At 38.0% G+C, this 16,683-nt stretch overlaps 1 protein-coding gene across 2 annotated transcripts; it reads left to right on the forward strand.

Moving 5' to 3' along the window:
- Nucleotides 1-85: 85 nt before the first annotated feature.
- On the forward strand, nucleotides 86-15,518 carry LOC131459438 (uncharacterized). Of its 2 annotated transcripts, XM_058629286.1 has the most exons (15): nucleotides 86-254; nucleotides 1,829-1,985; nucleotides 3,279-3,466; nucleotides 8,022-8,126; nucleotides 8,570-8,708; nucleotides 10,255-10,402; nucleotides 10,561-10,693; nucleotides 10,972-11,124; nucleotides 12,128-12,165; nucleotides 12,292-12,321; nucleotides 12,408-12,574; nucleotides 13,626-14,086; nucleotides 14,255-14,354; nucleotides 14,732-15,011; nucleotides 15,197-15,518. In XM_058629286.1, the coding sequence occupies exons 2-15, from the start codon at nucleotides 1,854-1,856 to the stop codon at nucleotides 15,277-15,279; spliced, it is 2,157 nt and encodes a 718-aa protein (XP_058485269.1). In that variant the 5' UTR covers nucleotides 86-254; nucleotides 1,829-1,853; the 3' UTR covers nucleotides 15,280-15,518. The 2 variants fall into 2 exon arrangements, with proteins under 2 accessions (XP_058485269.1, XP_058485270.1); XM_058629287.1 differs by lacking the exons at nucleotides 86-254; nucleotides 1,829-1,985 and adding an exon at nucleotides 2,955-3,081.
- The last annotated feature ends 1,165 nt before the right edge of the window (nucleotides 15,519-16,683 follow it).

The raw sequence follows: 16,683 nt of genomic DNA on the forward strand, positions 1-16,683 counted from the left end.
TAAGTGTCAAACTGCACTGCACAAGAAGGGTTCAAAGCATATATTTTTGTAACATCATTCTCTTTGCGTGCAACTTGGTCATGCCTCTTCAAAACAGTTCCTGGTCAAACCAGTCCAACCTCATTCTGCCTCTGCACCAAATTAACTTTAACCCCTGCTTAACTTTCAAAATCCCACACTGGGTGCATTTACTGAGAACTCTGAATGCATGACAAGAACAGGACGTAAAAACTGTTTGTGGCACCTAGGTCAAGGTAATGGCAGTTCTGTTCTACTAATCATTGATTTCTCCTGCATGTGTGCTGTCTGAGTCATCTAGAGCATGATATTCAGGTCTCTTAAATCACGTAATTAAATTCATGACAAAATAATAATGAAATCTAATTGCATGGTACTTACAGTTTAAACACTGTTTCAATAAGTTGTTAAGGGCAACAAATGTCAAGGGCTGTCTGCTCAGGGTTGTAGCAAAAATAGTCAAAATTCTCACAACATATCGGGACTATTTACCCATTTTGTTCACATTTATTTAATTTTGGTATTCCTACATGTTATGGCAAGAATAAAGTCAAATTTAAATTGGTTTTAAAAACTTATTTCCAAATCTTTTGAAGACAGACATGACACTCAAGTTCTTATTACACAAGCTCAAGGTGTTTTTAACCTGCTAATGGGTCCTTTCTGCCTCACTGTCAGCCTTATGAGATGTAAACAGTAGACCCTCTTGTGTAAAAAATTTGTATTGTCATATGAAAGATGGGTGGGTTGTTTCTACCTCCCGAGTTTGACATTTGTTTTTTTTTTTACATTCTTATTTTAAGTAAAATTACTAAATGGAATGTTTAAATTAAGCTCCCTGGACATTGTACACATGAACATTCTATAAATGAACTTGTTTACTCTTAAATTCATGTTTGCAATTACATTAATGCATCTTTGTACTATGCCCTTTTGGCTTTCTGTACAATAAACTTAAATCAATCTTTGGAATCATATTTGCTCTCCTGTCTCGAGACGAACTAGTAAACTGTATGGAAGTGACTTGCTTTGAACATTATTTGCATTATTTTGTAATAAACAAAATAATCATAATTCAAGATGCTGGAATTGACAAATCATGGGCTTGTGTTGTCAAAATAACCACCATAATTATTGAATTAAGCATTATTTTAAATGTTGATCCACATAATTCCACACATTAGGATAAATATGGAAGTGTCAGTGTCAACATGACCACAAAACCTTTTCATAATGGAGTCTTTGGGCGTGATCCATAAACCCTAACTATGTGCATGTAGTAGTTGTAGCATGCATCATTATGTTCTATTGTTTCTTTTTTGCCTCACATTTACCTCTGGTTAATACTCAGTTTTGTATTCTGTGAATCAGCGTCTGGTATCATGTTGATATGACTGGTTTATTATTAAATCCTAATGTAACTGCCCTGAATTGTCATATGCCTTCAATTTGTAATCAAAATTTTTGACAAAATCTTATTATATTTTTATTCAATCTGCTATTATGGTAAGTGCCATTTTTCTTTTGAATCTTTTGTATACCACAGGCATCTCAGATTATATATAAAGCAGACTGTACCATGTCATTGATGTCAGGTATTCTGGCTCTGTCAACACATGCATTTTTGCTAAACAATGACAAAACATTTCCTTGTTACACCACAGTCTCTTTCACTGACGTCAAACGTGTCACTCCTCATTGTACTTGTGAAACAGGAGCTACACAATAACCAATTACATACAATATGGCTGCTTATTGTCGCTCAACCTGCTCTCATTGATTTAATCTCATGCCTTTGTATTTCCGAAAGGTTCTGACACCCATGAGGAACTGAGATGCTTCACAGATTAAAACTGCACATCCTTGTGCAGGGTCTGACTCTCTTCCTGTTGGGTCCTGCTTGTGACGCCTCTTCTCTGGGGCTGACGGTCCACGTTGTGCCCCTGGACAGTGATGGAGGGAAAACGGTGGGGAATTCTTCTCTTCCAGATATGTTTGTCAAGGTTTATTCAAATCCAAATGCTTTAGCACGAGTAGATAGTAAGTTTTATTTATACTTTTTTAGATTTCTTTCAGACATTTGTGTCAGTTTGTTCCATCTATGGTAAAGCTGAAAAGTTTCAAAGTAATTAGTCAAAGCCTCCTAATTTCTCAACATACAAACCAAATGTTCCTTAAAATAACCGTCCACTTATTATCTATACTGGTTATACTTTGATGGTTGTGGAGCAGCACTTTATGTAGCACTTATTTTTCCTTAAAAGGTCGGATTTATTCATGAAAAAAGACACACTCATGTCACTTTGCTTTGCGTATCCTTTATCTCTTGGCACAGCTGTCTTTAAGCATGAGGAAGCCACTCCTTTAATGATGTATTTGTGCCTGTCAGTTTGAAGCTTATTCTAAAACTATGAAAGGAAACTATATCTGTTTTAAAGTGTTTATACTTATGAGTAATGTATTCAATTTCTGCAGATAAACCCTGCCTAAATGTTACATACTCAACCTGTGACAGACTAGAATATACCTGTGTGCCTCTAGCAGGTCATTGCACGAGACACATTTTCTATTTTCATCGGTTTTGTACGATGTGGTTACAGGCAAAGTGAAATGTTGACATGGCTGAGTGAAAAATAATATTATACGGTATCCACTTTTTGTCTTGTGACTACATTTGACATAGTCAACAGCTACTGAAGTAACCAAATGAAGTTTGGAGTCATTACTGAGCCACCTGCCAAGTTTGAAGCCAGTCAAGCAACCCCGTTTGACAGATATGCGATAAACAGACAAACATCTTTTGCATTTCTTATCCAAACCAAGTTAAAGGCTGACAGTGTGTCCTTTAAACAAAGAGCACTTCCCTGGTTGCTGCAGTAACCCTCATACAGATCAAAGGAATGTTAGGGCACGGCCTGTCTCCATGAATGTCTCCACGTGAGACGCTTGAAAATGGCTCGTTTAGCAGTATATCTGTCACCTTTCTGCTGACACCTCTTGCATTTCTTGTCCAAACACCACCCATTCATTATTTTGTGACTTTATTGATTATTATGAATCATGGTAAATTGATTAACAGATAAGAGTGGCACAGCACCCCTCGCGACCCTCCTGTGTTTTTCTCACAGTTTTTTCCACACATTGTTAGGTTTTCACTTTGCCGTTCACTCTCACAGATGCTCCCACATAAATAATTCTAATACCCTGCAACATTTCTGCACATTAATCAGTTGTTTTAATCCTTTTATTGCTTCTTGCAGGTGCGGGCTCATTTCACTGCCATTGTTTCTACTCCTTGTCCGGATCTGTCTCACGTGTGTGCTGAAGGAGAAGACTGTCTGGTCTACAAAACCCCCTTACCTTTCATCGGCACCGAACCATCTGACTGGTGTGTCCGTCAGTGGCAGAAAACTCTCCCCAGTATCTACAGTGGCTCCATCAGTCTGGGGTATGACATTTACATTTTTTGGAACATTTGAAGTTGAACAGTTGAAAGTAAATATTGAATGTGTACAAGGAGAGCGTAACAATTAAATTATCTTTATAAATATGACAATAAGTTGTGAAAATTGCACAATTGATATTGCATCTGCTTATGGTTTTGACATTAAAATTTAAGCTTACTTGAAAATAAGAACATTGCACTAATTTTATAGATTATATTCATGTTATACAGGAGATGTTTTTAAGCAACACTTTTTCGTGTTTGATGAAAAGAAGTTAATGTTAATCCGTTCCTGTTTAATGATATCAGTCTGATCAGTACCATATGCATTTTTGCATGGATGTAGCAACCGATAACGTAATAACGGCCAATAATATAATAACGGCCAATAACGTAATAATTTAAATGTAATAAAACCAATAACGTAATAAATTGCCAATAATGTAATAAAGTTGTTGAGCCAATAACGTAATAACTTATTACGTCATTGGCTGGTTATTACGTTATTGGCCTTGCATTAAAAAAAATCTTTTGATAATGTAATAACTGAGCCAATAATGTAATGACTGAGGTATCACTTTATTTTATTTTCAATTTCTGGAGAGAAAGTGTCACACTTAGCCTTAATATTGCATCTTGCAACAGATGCTTAAATATCCGACCTTATAGATACCCCTCCACCCTCAACCCCCCCTCCACAGGCCTAAAGGAGCAATTAAGAGTCAATTTGGATTTATATGTCACTCTTAGGGTTCCGTTATAGTACTCTGTGTATCCAACTCCGTGACAATACAGACCTTTGACCTTTTGACCTTTCAGTATGGTATTGCAATTCACCACCAGAACACTAGTGGCTGCGGGAATTAGTCATTAACTGACCAATGACAGCACCGCGGTCTCCATTGGTCTCAGTTGCCTGACGGATGGTAACATGTTTTGGAGGCACATGTCGGGCTACAGAGAGGCTCTCTGACAGGGTTTTCAACGATGGAGAGGGCTCTCCGTGGCTACAGAGAGCACTTTGCCAGTATCATAAAAAAAGCTTTACTTTTACTCTGGGATTGTTGAATCGGCCAAAACAGTGTTAGGGCTAGTCTGATCTACAAAGCAACATAAAATTGCTTGCAGATTTGGCTGAAAATGTAATAACTAAGCCAATAATGTAATAATATACTGTATAAATATGACTGCAGCCCTTAATGTTTGTCTGATGCATATGCTCTAGATATGCTGTTCCTAAATTGATTTAATGCTCTCATTCACCCACATAAACACAACCATGCAGTTCTTGAATTAAAGAAATCTGTGAATTCCATAAAGATAGTTTCAACTTCCTGTAATTCCAGAGGTTTTTGCAGTGTCTTATGCGCTGATGTGTACGTTTTTGTGTAGTTTGCTCATAAAAAATTTGGTATAGTGGATGGCATAGTAACATAAACACATTTGCAAATTGACTCTTAATTGCTCCTTTACGCCTGTGGAGGGGGGTTTGAGGGTGGAGGGGTATTAGGGCTAAAAGTCATATCTCGATATTCTTTACCTGAATGGCAATACTCCATATATATCTCGATATTTTTTCTGTGAGGTAATTGAGGTTTCCCCCAAAGCATTATAGCATATTAGATAAAAGGTTTTCCAGAGGCAAACCCTTTAAAACTAAACAAACAGTCCGTTATAAGTTTAAACCCCATGCACTGAAAATGCCCCTTGAAAAAACTAAAACAAATCTATTTCCTGCATGACAATAATATACAGTAATTCATTCAAAAATACAATACTGTTACAATTTTAACAGAAATAACAGACTTAATAAAATTGGAACAAACATGACTAATAAAATAAAAATTGTATCTGTGAAAATGAAAGCTTCATTGGGTTTGAACAATTTTCTCAATTATTTCACATAGATATTTAACACAGCTTGTTGATATGATAATTAAATAATGTCTTGTATTTTATTATCAATATTTACTTCCTCCCGGCTTCCATATGTGACAGTAATGGAAAATAAGTCAAAACTCTACAGTGTATGAACTATGAACCAGCTAGTTCCCGCCTCCTCAGCACGAGCTGAACGTTAGATCTAACACACCAAGAGGGACTTAAGGCAGAACAGCCAATCATCTGCCGGCAGTCAGGCGTTTGTGCAAAACTTGTGTGTGTGTGTGTGCAGGGACGCAGGGAGAGGGAGAGGAGAAATAGGTGCGAACTTGCGACCCATGTATTCTCATTTTAACGCAAAATAAATGATATCGATACAAGCGATATTGTCCCGTGTTATATCTAGTTTAGAAATATATCGATATAGATTAAAATATCGAGATATCGCCCAGCCCTAAGGGGTATCTATAAGGTCGGAAATTTAAGCATCTGTTGCAAGATGCAATAGGGGACATATTATACCCTATTTCCCCCATTAAAATAGTTCCCTGGTGTCCTAATGAACATGTCAGTGACATGCCTTGGTCAAAATACCATAAGGATGAAGCATCATAGCAGTTCAATAACCCTGCTAAGCCCGCCCCTTTCAGAACGCTCGGTTTTCGTGCATGGTCCCTTTACATGCAAATGAGACACAGGCAAACACACACCCACTTCTTCCAGGCGGTTTCTGATTTGTCCTCTTTACAGCGCTTTACAGCTCTATTCGTCTCCCCCTCCCTCCACTAGTTCTCTGACAATATCAACATGGCAGCGTGCGCAGAAAACAGCGAGAGTGCCGTCACAGGAAGAGACGTTCTACATAAGGATCGAGCCGAATAGTGCCGAACTGTTAATCAGTTAAAAACACTTAGGAACGGCACCACTGATCGCCAGCGGCGCGCGGCGAGCTGCATAAGCTGGCGCTGTATGTTACTGTATCAGACCGGTGACTATGCTCCGGAGACCTCGTCACCGCAGCACCGCTGATCGCCAGCGGCGAGCGGCGAGCTGCCTAAACGGAGCTGGCGATCAGTCGCATACAGCGGCCGTTTAGGCAGCTCGCCGCTGGCGATCAGCGGTGGCGATCAGCTGATTTTCACAGAGAGTGCAGCACCGCTGCACAGAGAGTGCAGCACCGCTGATCGCCAGCGGCGAGCTGCATAAACTGTAGCTCGCCGCTGTATATGTGATTGTATCAGACTGAGTCTGTGCTCCGGTCATGGAGGACGTACTGAACAAATATTTTTAATTAGGACGTGTCAGAATGGTCAGTTATGAGCTCTATGTGACCTTTTCTTAACAACGTGTGTGTGTTTGTACGTCGGTGAAATACGTCCCCTGACTAAATACGGCGACCGCTGGCCGCAGTCTAGTGCGAACACACGAACACACGTTTGCTGACTTTATCCGGCACATTAGCTTCATATATCAAATCCTCTGTGGAAGTTTGTGTAAAACACTGTGCTCCACTGTGCAGCCACGAACAGCACACTTGTCCCTCCGCGTTGACATAATACCGCTCTTCCTCCCTCGCCTGCACTCTCGCAGGGACAAGGTGGAGCTAAGGTGGAGCTCTCGAAGTAAACTTACTGGTGGGGCGGTAACATTCGCGGTGAAATGCGCATGCTGACGTCATAAGCGCAGGGAATTCAACATCGAGTGTTTTATCGCCTATACTTACACTAAGGGGAACCACGAAAACATGACGGAGTATTCTTTTTCCACACTTTGGTGACTGGTAGGGCCTCCAGAGTCCCAAATATAAGTATTAAAATGGTTAAAAAGTTGATTTTGCGTAATATGTCCCCTTTAAGGCTAAGTGTGACACTTTCTCTCCAGAGATTGAAAATAAAATAAAGTGATACCTCAGTTATTACATTATTGGCTCAATTATTACATTATCAAAGGATTTTTTTAATGCAAGGCCAATAACGTAATAAGTTATTATGTTATTAGCAAAAAGTGAATACGTTATTGGCTCAACAACTTTATTACATTATTGGTTTTATTACATTTAAATTATTACGTTATTGGCTGTTATTACATTATTGGCCGTTATTACGTTATCGGTTGCTACAATGACGATTAGTACTGTTAATTTAACAGTCGTGTTACGATCCTCATTTTGAAGCTATCCTACATACATTTAATTATAAACTGATATCCATTACATTCAAACTAATAGTTCACACAATGCTGTTTAGTTAAACTAGTAGTGTTTTGGTGACAGACACTGTACACTTGAACTTTAAAGGTTGAGTCCATAATTTGTTTCTGAAAGGCTTTTCTATGTCATTGGTTCTAATCCTCTTCATGTATAGCAATCAATAATTTAAAAGGTAGAAATCTAATGCGTAAAAGGTTGCAACCAACACACCCCCTCCTCCTGTCTGCTCTGTCATCAAAGCTCTGTCCTCAAATCACAAAACTCACACTTCTTGAAACCAAGTTGAAGCAAGAGAGCATTGTGGGCATAGCTTTGTTGATACTCACTACATCACCAAAGCAAAACACTAAACATCATAATTAACAGCACAGGTAGACAAGTCCATGTGTAACAGGTTCGCCAGCAAATCATTACACTCAGTCTGAACAAAAGAACCATTCACTCTCATGTTTTTTCCTAAATGTGTAGGGAGGACACAAAGTTTTACGTGGCAATGAAAGCAGGACCAGAGGTTCGGAAAAACAGTGGCAGACTCAATCAGCCTGCATTTGTTGGCCTTCCTCCTCCATTAAGGTAATATACACTAACATATAAATACACAGGCCTGTTAGAAAAGAGGGTCACAAAGACTTAATTTAATGTTTTACAGAAGCTTGTGTACAAATATCTCAAAGTATTGAGAGACTAAAACAATGGAAATTGTGAGCCTAGCTTGGTCCAAAGTAGACATAATCTGTCTCTGTGCTGCTAAAGGTCACTTATTATCTTTTTGTTTAATCCATATTTTAAATGAATAAATTTTGGAGTTTATGTGTTGGATTATTTCTCAACTTTCACCAATTGCCAGGAAATCTAAAGAGACTCTGGGAAGTTAACATGTACAACAATGTACAACACTTGTTTTCACACAAATTGACCATATCTACTTTTGATTTTACCCATGGTGCTTTGTGTATTTGTGATCAGAGAAAAGAGATTATCTCTGAGATTATCCTATTATTGTGCGTTGGGATCAGGGCTCGCGTGAACTGCCCTCACCACTTCAGTTTGTCAGTGAAAGACCTGGATGGGGACAGGGTGCGATGCCGCTTTGCCCAGCCTGACAAGGGAGAGTGTGTCGGCTGCACTCGGCACTCCTTCATAGAGCTGGATGAGGTTAGTCTTTTTATAAGCAGAGCACATACTAATACAACACTGTTACCTTTTCTATAGAAATTGGGGAGAAAACGTGATTGATAATGTTAATTTATGAACATTTTATATTAATATAATTATATTTTATAATTAAATTATATTTAATACATTTTTAACAGGTTTTTTTTGGTGGAATAGGTACAGTACTTGTGTATTTCTGCAATGTGTAAGTATATACAGTAAATATGTACATACATTTTAGAATAATCAACAAAATATACAATTCACTATTATAATTGGTTTATTTTGCATATCCTTTCTCTCTTGGCACAGCTGTCTTTAAGCATGAGGAAGCCGCTCCTTTAATGATGTATTTGTCCCTGTCAGTTTGAAGCTTATTCTAAAACTATGAAAGGAAACAATTTCTGTTTTAAAGTGTTTATCCACCCCTTATGAGTAGTGTATTCAGTTTCTGCCAATTTCTGCCAATTTTTTTCTCGAAAAACAAAATCTAAAGATTTTAAAAATAAAAATGAAGAGGTCAAGGGCTGGGGTATCTCTGAGCAAAGTACCCTATCCCAATTGCTCATTGTTAAATGGACACTCTAAATTGACCCCTGCCACAGGGGGGTCGCTTTCAGTTTAACGTCTGTGCTGGTCCAAAGCCCAGATTAATGGGAGGGTTGCGTCAGGAAGGAAATCCGGCATAAAAATCTCTGCTAAATCACATAACACGGCTCATTTCCTGCGGTGCCCCCTAGAGAGGGAGCAGCCTTTGTTCTCAGCTGTTAAGACTGAAACTATTATTTGTCCTGCTGTTTTCACTCGACCATCTCAAAGTATTGTCATGTCTGAAATACTTATCATCTCATTCTGAATGACTATAGCCTCTCTGCGAGCTGAAACCAACCATTATCTTTGACTTCACGTCACAGAAATGTGGCCGATTGTAATTTTGCTTAACTGTGAGTAGGTTATGCATGGGAATCTCATATTTGAACACGCAATGGTCACAATTGACTTAAGCATCTGACCTGTGTACAGACACAGATCATCTCATTTAAACCTAAATGCTTGAGGGGTCCAGTATGTGGACTAAATGTATTTTAAGCTAAAATAATAAATAATCAGGTCAGTGTAATTTTGTTTGAAAAAAATGGAATCATTAAAAATACAGCTGCATGACTCACAAGAGTATGTCTTTTATGTAGTCAACTATATTTAGTTTCTGTTGATAGAGTCTGTAAAGTAGTTGAAATGAAATAGCAAAGTAAGTGTAAATGCCACAAATTGTATGAGTATAATATGCACCTTGTTATTTTCCACCACTGGATATAAATCCATGTACTGTATAATGCAGCAGTGAATCTTACTTTGGCTCGATGATTGTTTAGTTTGGGTTTCAGGAAAGAACTGAAATTGCCTTAACCTCAAGAGAACGTAATGTACTCTCTTGTTTCAGTGATGAAGGGGACAAGATTAACCTGAAACAAAAAACAAGGTTTTTTAATATACACAGACCCCTGCTCAGTGAATACCACACATAACAAGTTCTCTCGTTTACCAGGATACATGTATGCTGACATTCACTGGAGAAGCATCAGTGGGACAGTATTTCATCAACCTGATGGCAGAGGACCTGATTCCTGGGCCCAAAGGAAGCCGTGTCTTTGACACGCCCCTCAGCTCAATCCCAGTACACCTCTCTCTTACTGGTGAATCTTTCATTCAGATAATAGGCTCTATCGGTGTCTTCAATCTAAAACATAAAACAGCATGTTTATTTAGTTTCTTAAATGATGTTTCACAGTTTTACGCTTCTCCTCTGTTATAATTTGAAGTTTTTGAAAAGTCTTATTTTCCTCACATCCAGTGGAGGAGTCAGTTTCCAGCTGCACTGATGAACCTGTGGCATACAGTGAGACGCCTGATGAGGACACCACACTGTTTGTTTTGCCATACCACGAGATTCCAGTCAATGTCAGCTTTTATTCTGCACTGGAGAGGTGTGTGTCCTATAATCTGAAATAATGTTATGTACAGTATAATAAATACAGAATACAGTATTCTCTATCAGATGAGAACACACATGGAAGCATGTGAACCAATTCAGTATTGTTGTTGAACTCTAAAATAGAGTAAAAGGAGTAGGTTGCAACTAAAAATATTATTAATTCATGAATTAATTAATCTGTACATTATTTTCTTCTTCTTCTTTTGAACAAGCTTTTATGAATACAGTTAGGAAAGTTGAAAAGTAAAGGTTTCTCGCCATTTTCTACAGCGTTCTAGAGATTGCAGTGGTTGGTCCACCTGAACTCAAGAGAAAGAACTTCAAATCAATTGGCCCCTTGTCAGCATTAAACATGGCCTGGGTCCGGTCTGACAATGAACTGCCCCGTCTTCTACCCATCTGCTTTGCTGCAAACACCAAGAGGTAATTTATTGCCACACTGTCGTCTCATAACGGGGAAAGTCGGAAGGCAATAGTTGAAAAAGGTTATTGTATGATTGCAGCAAGTTGCCTCTAACAAACTAATCTGATTAACTTTAACCTAATTGGATTATGTGTATTGTTACCTTTAGTTTTAGTAACGTGTCTGAGGTAATAAAACAAAATAGAAAAATTGATTTTTATAAATGTTTGTATGAAAAATCATAAATTGAATTTCTCAAATGTGATCAGAATCCCTATTTTACTTAACATATTTTCCTTTCTTTATTTTATGATGCAGTTTCTTCAGAAAGTATTCAGACCCTGACAGATTTCTTCAACCAAAAATATCTGTTTATACTGTATATGGCACATATGAATGTATGGCAAATATGGCAACTCCATCCCTCCACCCACCCATCCATCCATCCATCCATCCCTCCCACCAGCCAGCTATACTATATTTATATACCACTTAGCGGGAGCCATTTGCAGCTGACACTGGGTGAGAGGCAAACAAGCATACACACACATATGCACATATTGGATCCACTTGCATTTGGATTTGGGTAAAAAACATAAAGAGGGTGTGAATACTTTCTGAAACCACTCTATATACTGCAACCAATTAACCAACCACACTGAGCTACCCAAGTAAATCATTTACTTGTGAGTGTGTGCAATAAAAAAAAACAGTATCACTAGAACTGTGCCTTATTTATCAGCTGTAAAATAAGGCACACGTCACCACCTAACATCAGGTGACAGTTCTGTGGAAGGCGGAATATACACGCCGAAACTGGTTAACAAGGTAAAGGAAAACTTACTGTGAACCAAAAACCAAAAACCTCAGTTCAATCAGTAGACATAATGAACTTTCACAACATAGTTTAGAAAGTGACTGCAGAGATCAAACACCAAGCATCTACACAGAGGCATTTATGCTCGCAGTATGAAAGTGGTATTTCAAAAAGCTACAACAATTTGTGCTTCTTGTCTTTTACAGTTTGCAATCAGAGCCCAGATGTGTGTGGCTGTACCAAAGTAAGACCTTTACCCCTGACAAAAAATCACGAGAATGCAGTTCTAATTTACTGTATTGTATTACAATGCACCACTTCTAAACTCACAATGACTATAAAAATATGCCCATCTTGTTTTTGTTTCCAGGGCAAATGAGGGCACTACCTGCAGGAACAGGTTCATTATTAAATATGTTCATAAATAAGCGACGCATGACTGTGTGTAGCATATTAGTCATCTAGGAACGTGCTGTTTGCTTGCAGAGCTCACATGTGAGAAGACAGAGATGATTCTGGTGCTTCCTGTGGCCCCGCTGAGCAACATTGACCTGGATGAATTGCAGCTCAACAGCCCCATCTGTCCCATCACCTACAACAGCACATACCTGACTGCACACATCCCCCTGGATGGCTGTGGCACAAAGACTGTGGTAAAATGCTCTACCTTTGTTTCTCTCTGCATTATACTTCCTTTGTTATTCTGAAAATATGGCTATTCATCCTGATATGTGGCAAATCATTTTAAAACCTTAAACTAATTGTATTGCACTGCAATACTATAAGGAGATCAATAAGTTCCATTACTTTGTCACTGTATTCCAGATTTAGATCAGATACAGGGCTGCACCATTATATTTTATAATTAATCTGCAGGATATCTCCTTAATTAATTGATATATTGTTCTTTTCCTTAGAAGCAGAGAAGTCATGGCACATATACATTTTACCGCAATCTCACTAGTGTTACTAGTGTCAATCAATATATTTAAAACAAAACAGAAATGTGTCAACATCAGAAGCTGGAAACAGAGGGTATACTATTTTGCAATTTTCCTTAACAATAAGTGAATTTACAAATATTTTTTTTAAATAGCATAAATCAATTTTACACTTTACTTCACTATCACAATTAAAAAGCACAAAGTAAAATCAGATGATTCCATTTAGAGTGTGTTGCCTTTTGTCCTAAATTATTGTTTATTCATCAATTTAATTAATTCAGTGTACTTTTATGGGAATCTGTAAATAAGTCATACATAGTCAAAAGGCTAATTGTCATTCATAGCACAAGACAATAACAGACAGTAAAGCAAACAAACACTAGTAAGGACAGTCGTAAAACAACATTTGTTTCATGCCATCTGGTTTATTTCTGTCTCCCTGTCAGGAAAAAAAGTCACAGCAATACACAAGGAGTAACTTCTTGTCTTAACTCTCATCTTTGCTGACCCCAAGTGGTTGAACATTGTTTTGTGTAGGTGCATCAGAATTCATTTTTGACCACAACACCTGAAACAGAGATAAGATAAGATTGTAGTTATACAATGGAACAGTTTCATAGCTCACCAACAGGCTAGCAGCAATAAACATTTCATAAGTATCATAAAAACAATATGTTTAAACAGTCTGGTGTGGAGTTCTTACCCCCATTGGCAATGAGATCATTCTTTCACTTACTCATCATCCTCTTTTGTTTAACAGCATGCTGATTCAGAGCTAATTTACAGCAACACCTTGCAAAGTGTGCGTCCCTTCACGATGGTGAGCCGCCAGCCCTCCCTTGTCCTCCCTCTGGCCTGCCGGATTCCCAGCAGCCAGGTAAAGGGACCACAATACGAGATCAAAATGCCCTCAGAGAAGGAAATCTTTGGTGAGTTTAGCTTCGAGATGAAGTTTAGCATACCTGGAGAGGGACCCTTCGCAAATTTCACAAGGGCTGCCAGGTTACGTTCCCTCGACAGAGCAAGACGATTTAGACGAGAAGTGGAATCATCAAGCAACAGCACCACCAGCTCCACCGACCACAATGGGTCCAAGATCAGCCTTTTGGACCTCGTTGTGTCAGCCAACTGCTCTATCAGTGGAGCAGAGCTGGTCGTGAGCCAGTGTGTTCAGTCTGAGACGGACGACTTTGCAGAGCAGACACCTATTTTGCACCATGGGTCAGTATCAATCATGTTTTTAAAAAGTAGTTTGATTTAGAAAAGAACAAATATTAGAATCTTATTTTTGCCAAATACTGCTACAGAGGGAGTTGTATGGAGTTGATGGGCTTTGTATGTAATTGTATTGAGTTCCCATTTAAATAATTCTCACTCTTCCTCTTTAAGGTGTTTGTCTTCCAACAACTCAGCTGAAGTTATTACAACAAATCCCAATGTCAAGATTTACCGCCTTGATTTGAGCACTGTGCACAACACAAATTCAATGGTTTGTATTTTTTTAATGTCCTAACTAAGACAAGCTTAGACAGAACATATATATATATACACACAGTATGTGTATTTACATTATATATATCAGCTATATACTGTAGCTATGATATCTGATTATTAAATGTTGTGCTTATTTTAAAATGAAGTCTTCAATTACACATTGGGAAAAAAAAGGGCTCATGTCATTACATTGGTTTAACACTGCGCTAGGTGAATCATCAGTGTAATGTGTCAACTAAAGTGGAATAACAGAAATGTGCATTCACAAATGAATACGTTTGAGACTGCATTTGACTTCATTTCTCAAACTTATAGGTTTCCTGTTTCATCAACCAGTGATCTAATTGCATCTAATTGTTTTGTGTTTTGCAGATGTATGTCCAGTGCACAGTTAATCTGTGCATCACCACTTTATCTTCCCATAAGTGTCCTGAATTGTGTGGTGCATCCCGTGAGAGCGGACAAAGTATAGTTGAAAGTGTGTTCACTAAATCCTACATTATCACATCACCACCTGTTAGCCTTGTGTACACCACACCGGTACCACTTGTTGGCCAAAGTACTGTAGCGGCAACATCCTCGATGACAGCAGCTACTGGTCCTTCATCTTCTAGTACAAATACCTCGGCCTCTGAAGACAGCTCTTCACATGGTATGTTTCTTCTAAACGTTTTGGGCCCCACAGTGACTAACAAGCTTTTAAAAAGAAGAAATTAGAAAATGTAGTTTCAGTATTTAATTGCAATCCATACCATTCTTTTTATTACTCATAAATTGTTGTTTGAGCCGGTCACTTTTTTGAAATTTCAAATGTTTTTGTTTTATGTCTTCCTGCAGCTCCAGAACACACCTCATCCATGGCAGCAGGGGTGATTCTGACAACTATCAGCATTTTTCTTCACAACATCTTTCTACACTGAAGATGCTGCTGTGAAATGATCAGTCTCAATATGAAACACTGTGTTTGAAAATATAATCCCACACATGAATTGCCATGTTTCTACTGTACCGATTATTATAAGTTGTTTTCAAGGAATCTAAAAAAAGCCCACACTGCATAACTACTGCTTTATAAAGTGACGCATTTGTTTGTTTGATTGTATGCAGGACTATGTGAATAATAAATAAATAAATACATAATGAACTGATTTGTACCAAACTTGGTGGAAATAAGAATCTATTTATTTAGGAGTGGGTCCCTCACTTTCTGACAGCTCTCTACTGAATGTAGCAAATATAGTGCATGCAAGAGTTGTAACAAAAATACTTGCACAGGAAAAATCTTTTCATTAAAATAAATAGATAAGACCTCCAGACTTCATTATCCTATCATTTTTATTTTTGTTTTACTATTGATTTATGAGCAGTCATGTGTATCTTAAAGATGAGAAAAGTAATCAAATAAAAAAATTTAATACAAAATTACTTAATTAACTATTTTAATAAACACAATATTTTTACATTAACAGCTTAAGCCATGGGTTGATTCAAAATGATGGTATTTGTGGAGGCTGTGATTTGTTATACTGTGAAATTTCATTGCAGTATAACAGCTTGTCCCATTTATATCAATGGGATAGAACAACAGTAACACCACTGCATGATGAATTGTGTCAACAGCACCTCTGTTCACTTCCTTCACAGAGAAAAGCTTGACATCAGAGCACACAGGAGTTGTTTATCCACTTTACTGTTGCATTTACAAACTTCTATCTCCAGCAGGAAAAGGGCTGTCTGTTGGGATAGAGCTGCAAACATATTTTTTAAAGGTGCAGCGTGTAAGAATATGTGACTTCCAATGGTGAGACTGCAGATTGTAACAGAGGACTCCTCTGACCCCCCCCCCCCCTTTCTTCAGCATGTTAGGGAAATACAGTTGCCTTTGCATACCATAAATGAAGCTTCTGCTTCAAATTGCAAAAAAGCTGGTTTGTTTTGAGCTGCAGTAGAAACATGGTGGTGCAAGATGGTGGCTCTCGTAAAAGCAAGACCCTTGCCTAAATACACTTGCAAATATTTTTATGGGTGGCATATTTCATTTTAATGTTATACATTGGACCTTTAAGATATCATAAACTTAAGCAGGGTTAGGTTTTACTGGGTAAGCATTTTGTTCAGTGGCTATAATCTGTTTTTTCTTCTATTCCTGCTGGACGTCATGTTATCATTAACAGTGTTGTCTGGGTGACAGGCTGGTTCTCACTACACAGTCAGTATTGACTTTGTGCCAATACCACTTAGAACCACACTTCAAAACAGTGTTTCTGTAAATCTATCAACTGTGCTGTCATGATTTAATGTGTGGCCCTTTGCTTACTTCATCA

This window comes from Solea solea, chromosome 5, assembly GCF_958295425.1.
Source record: "Solea solea chromosome 5, fSolSol10.1, whole genome shotgun sequence".
Classification (NCBI taxonomy): Eukaryota; Metazoa; Chordata; class Actinopteri; order Pleuronectiformes; family Soleidae; genus Solea; species Solea solea.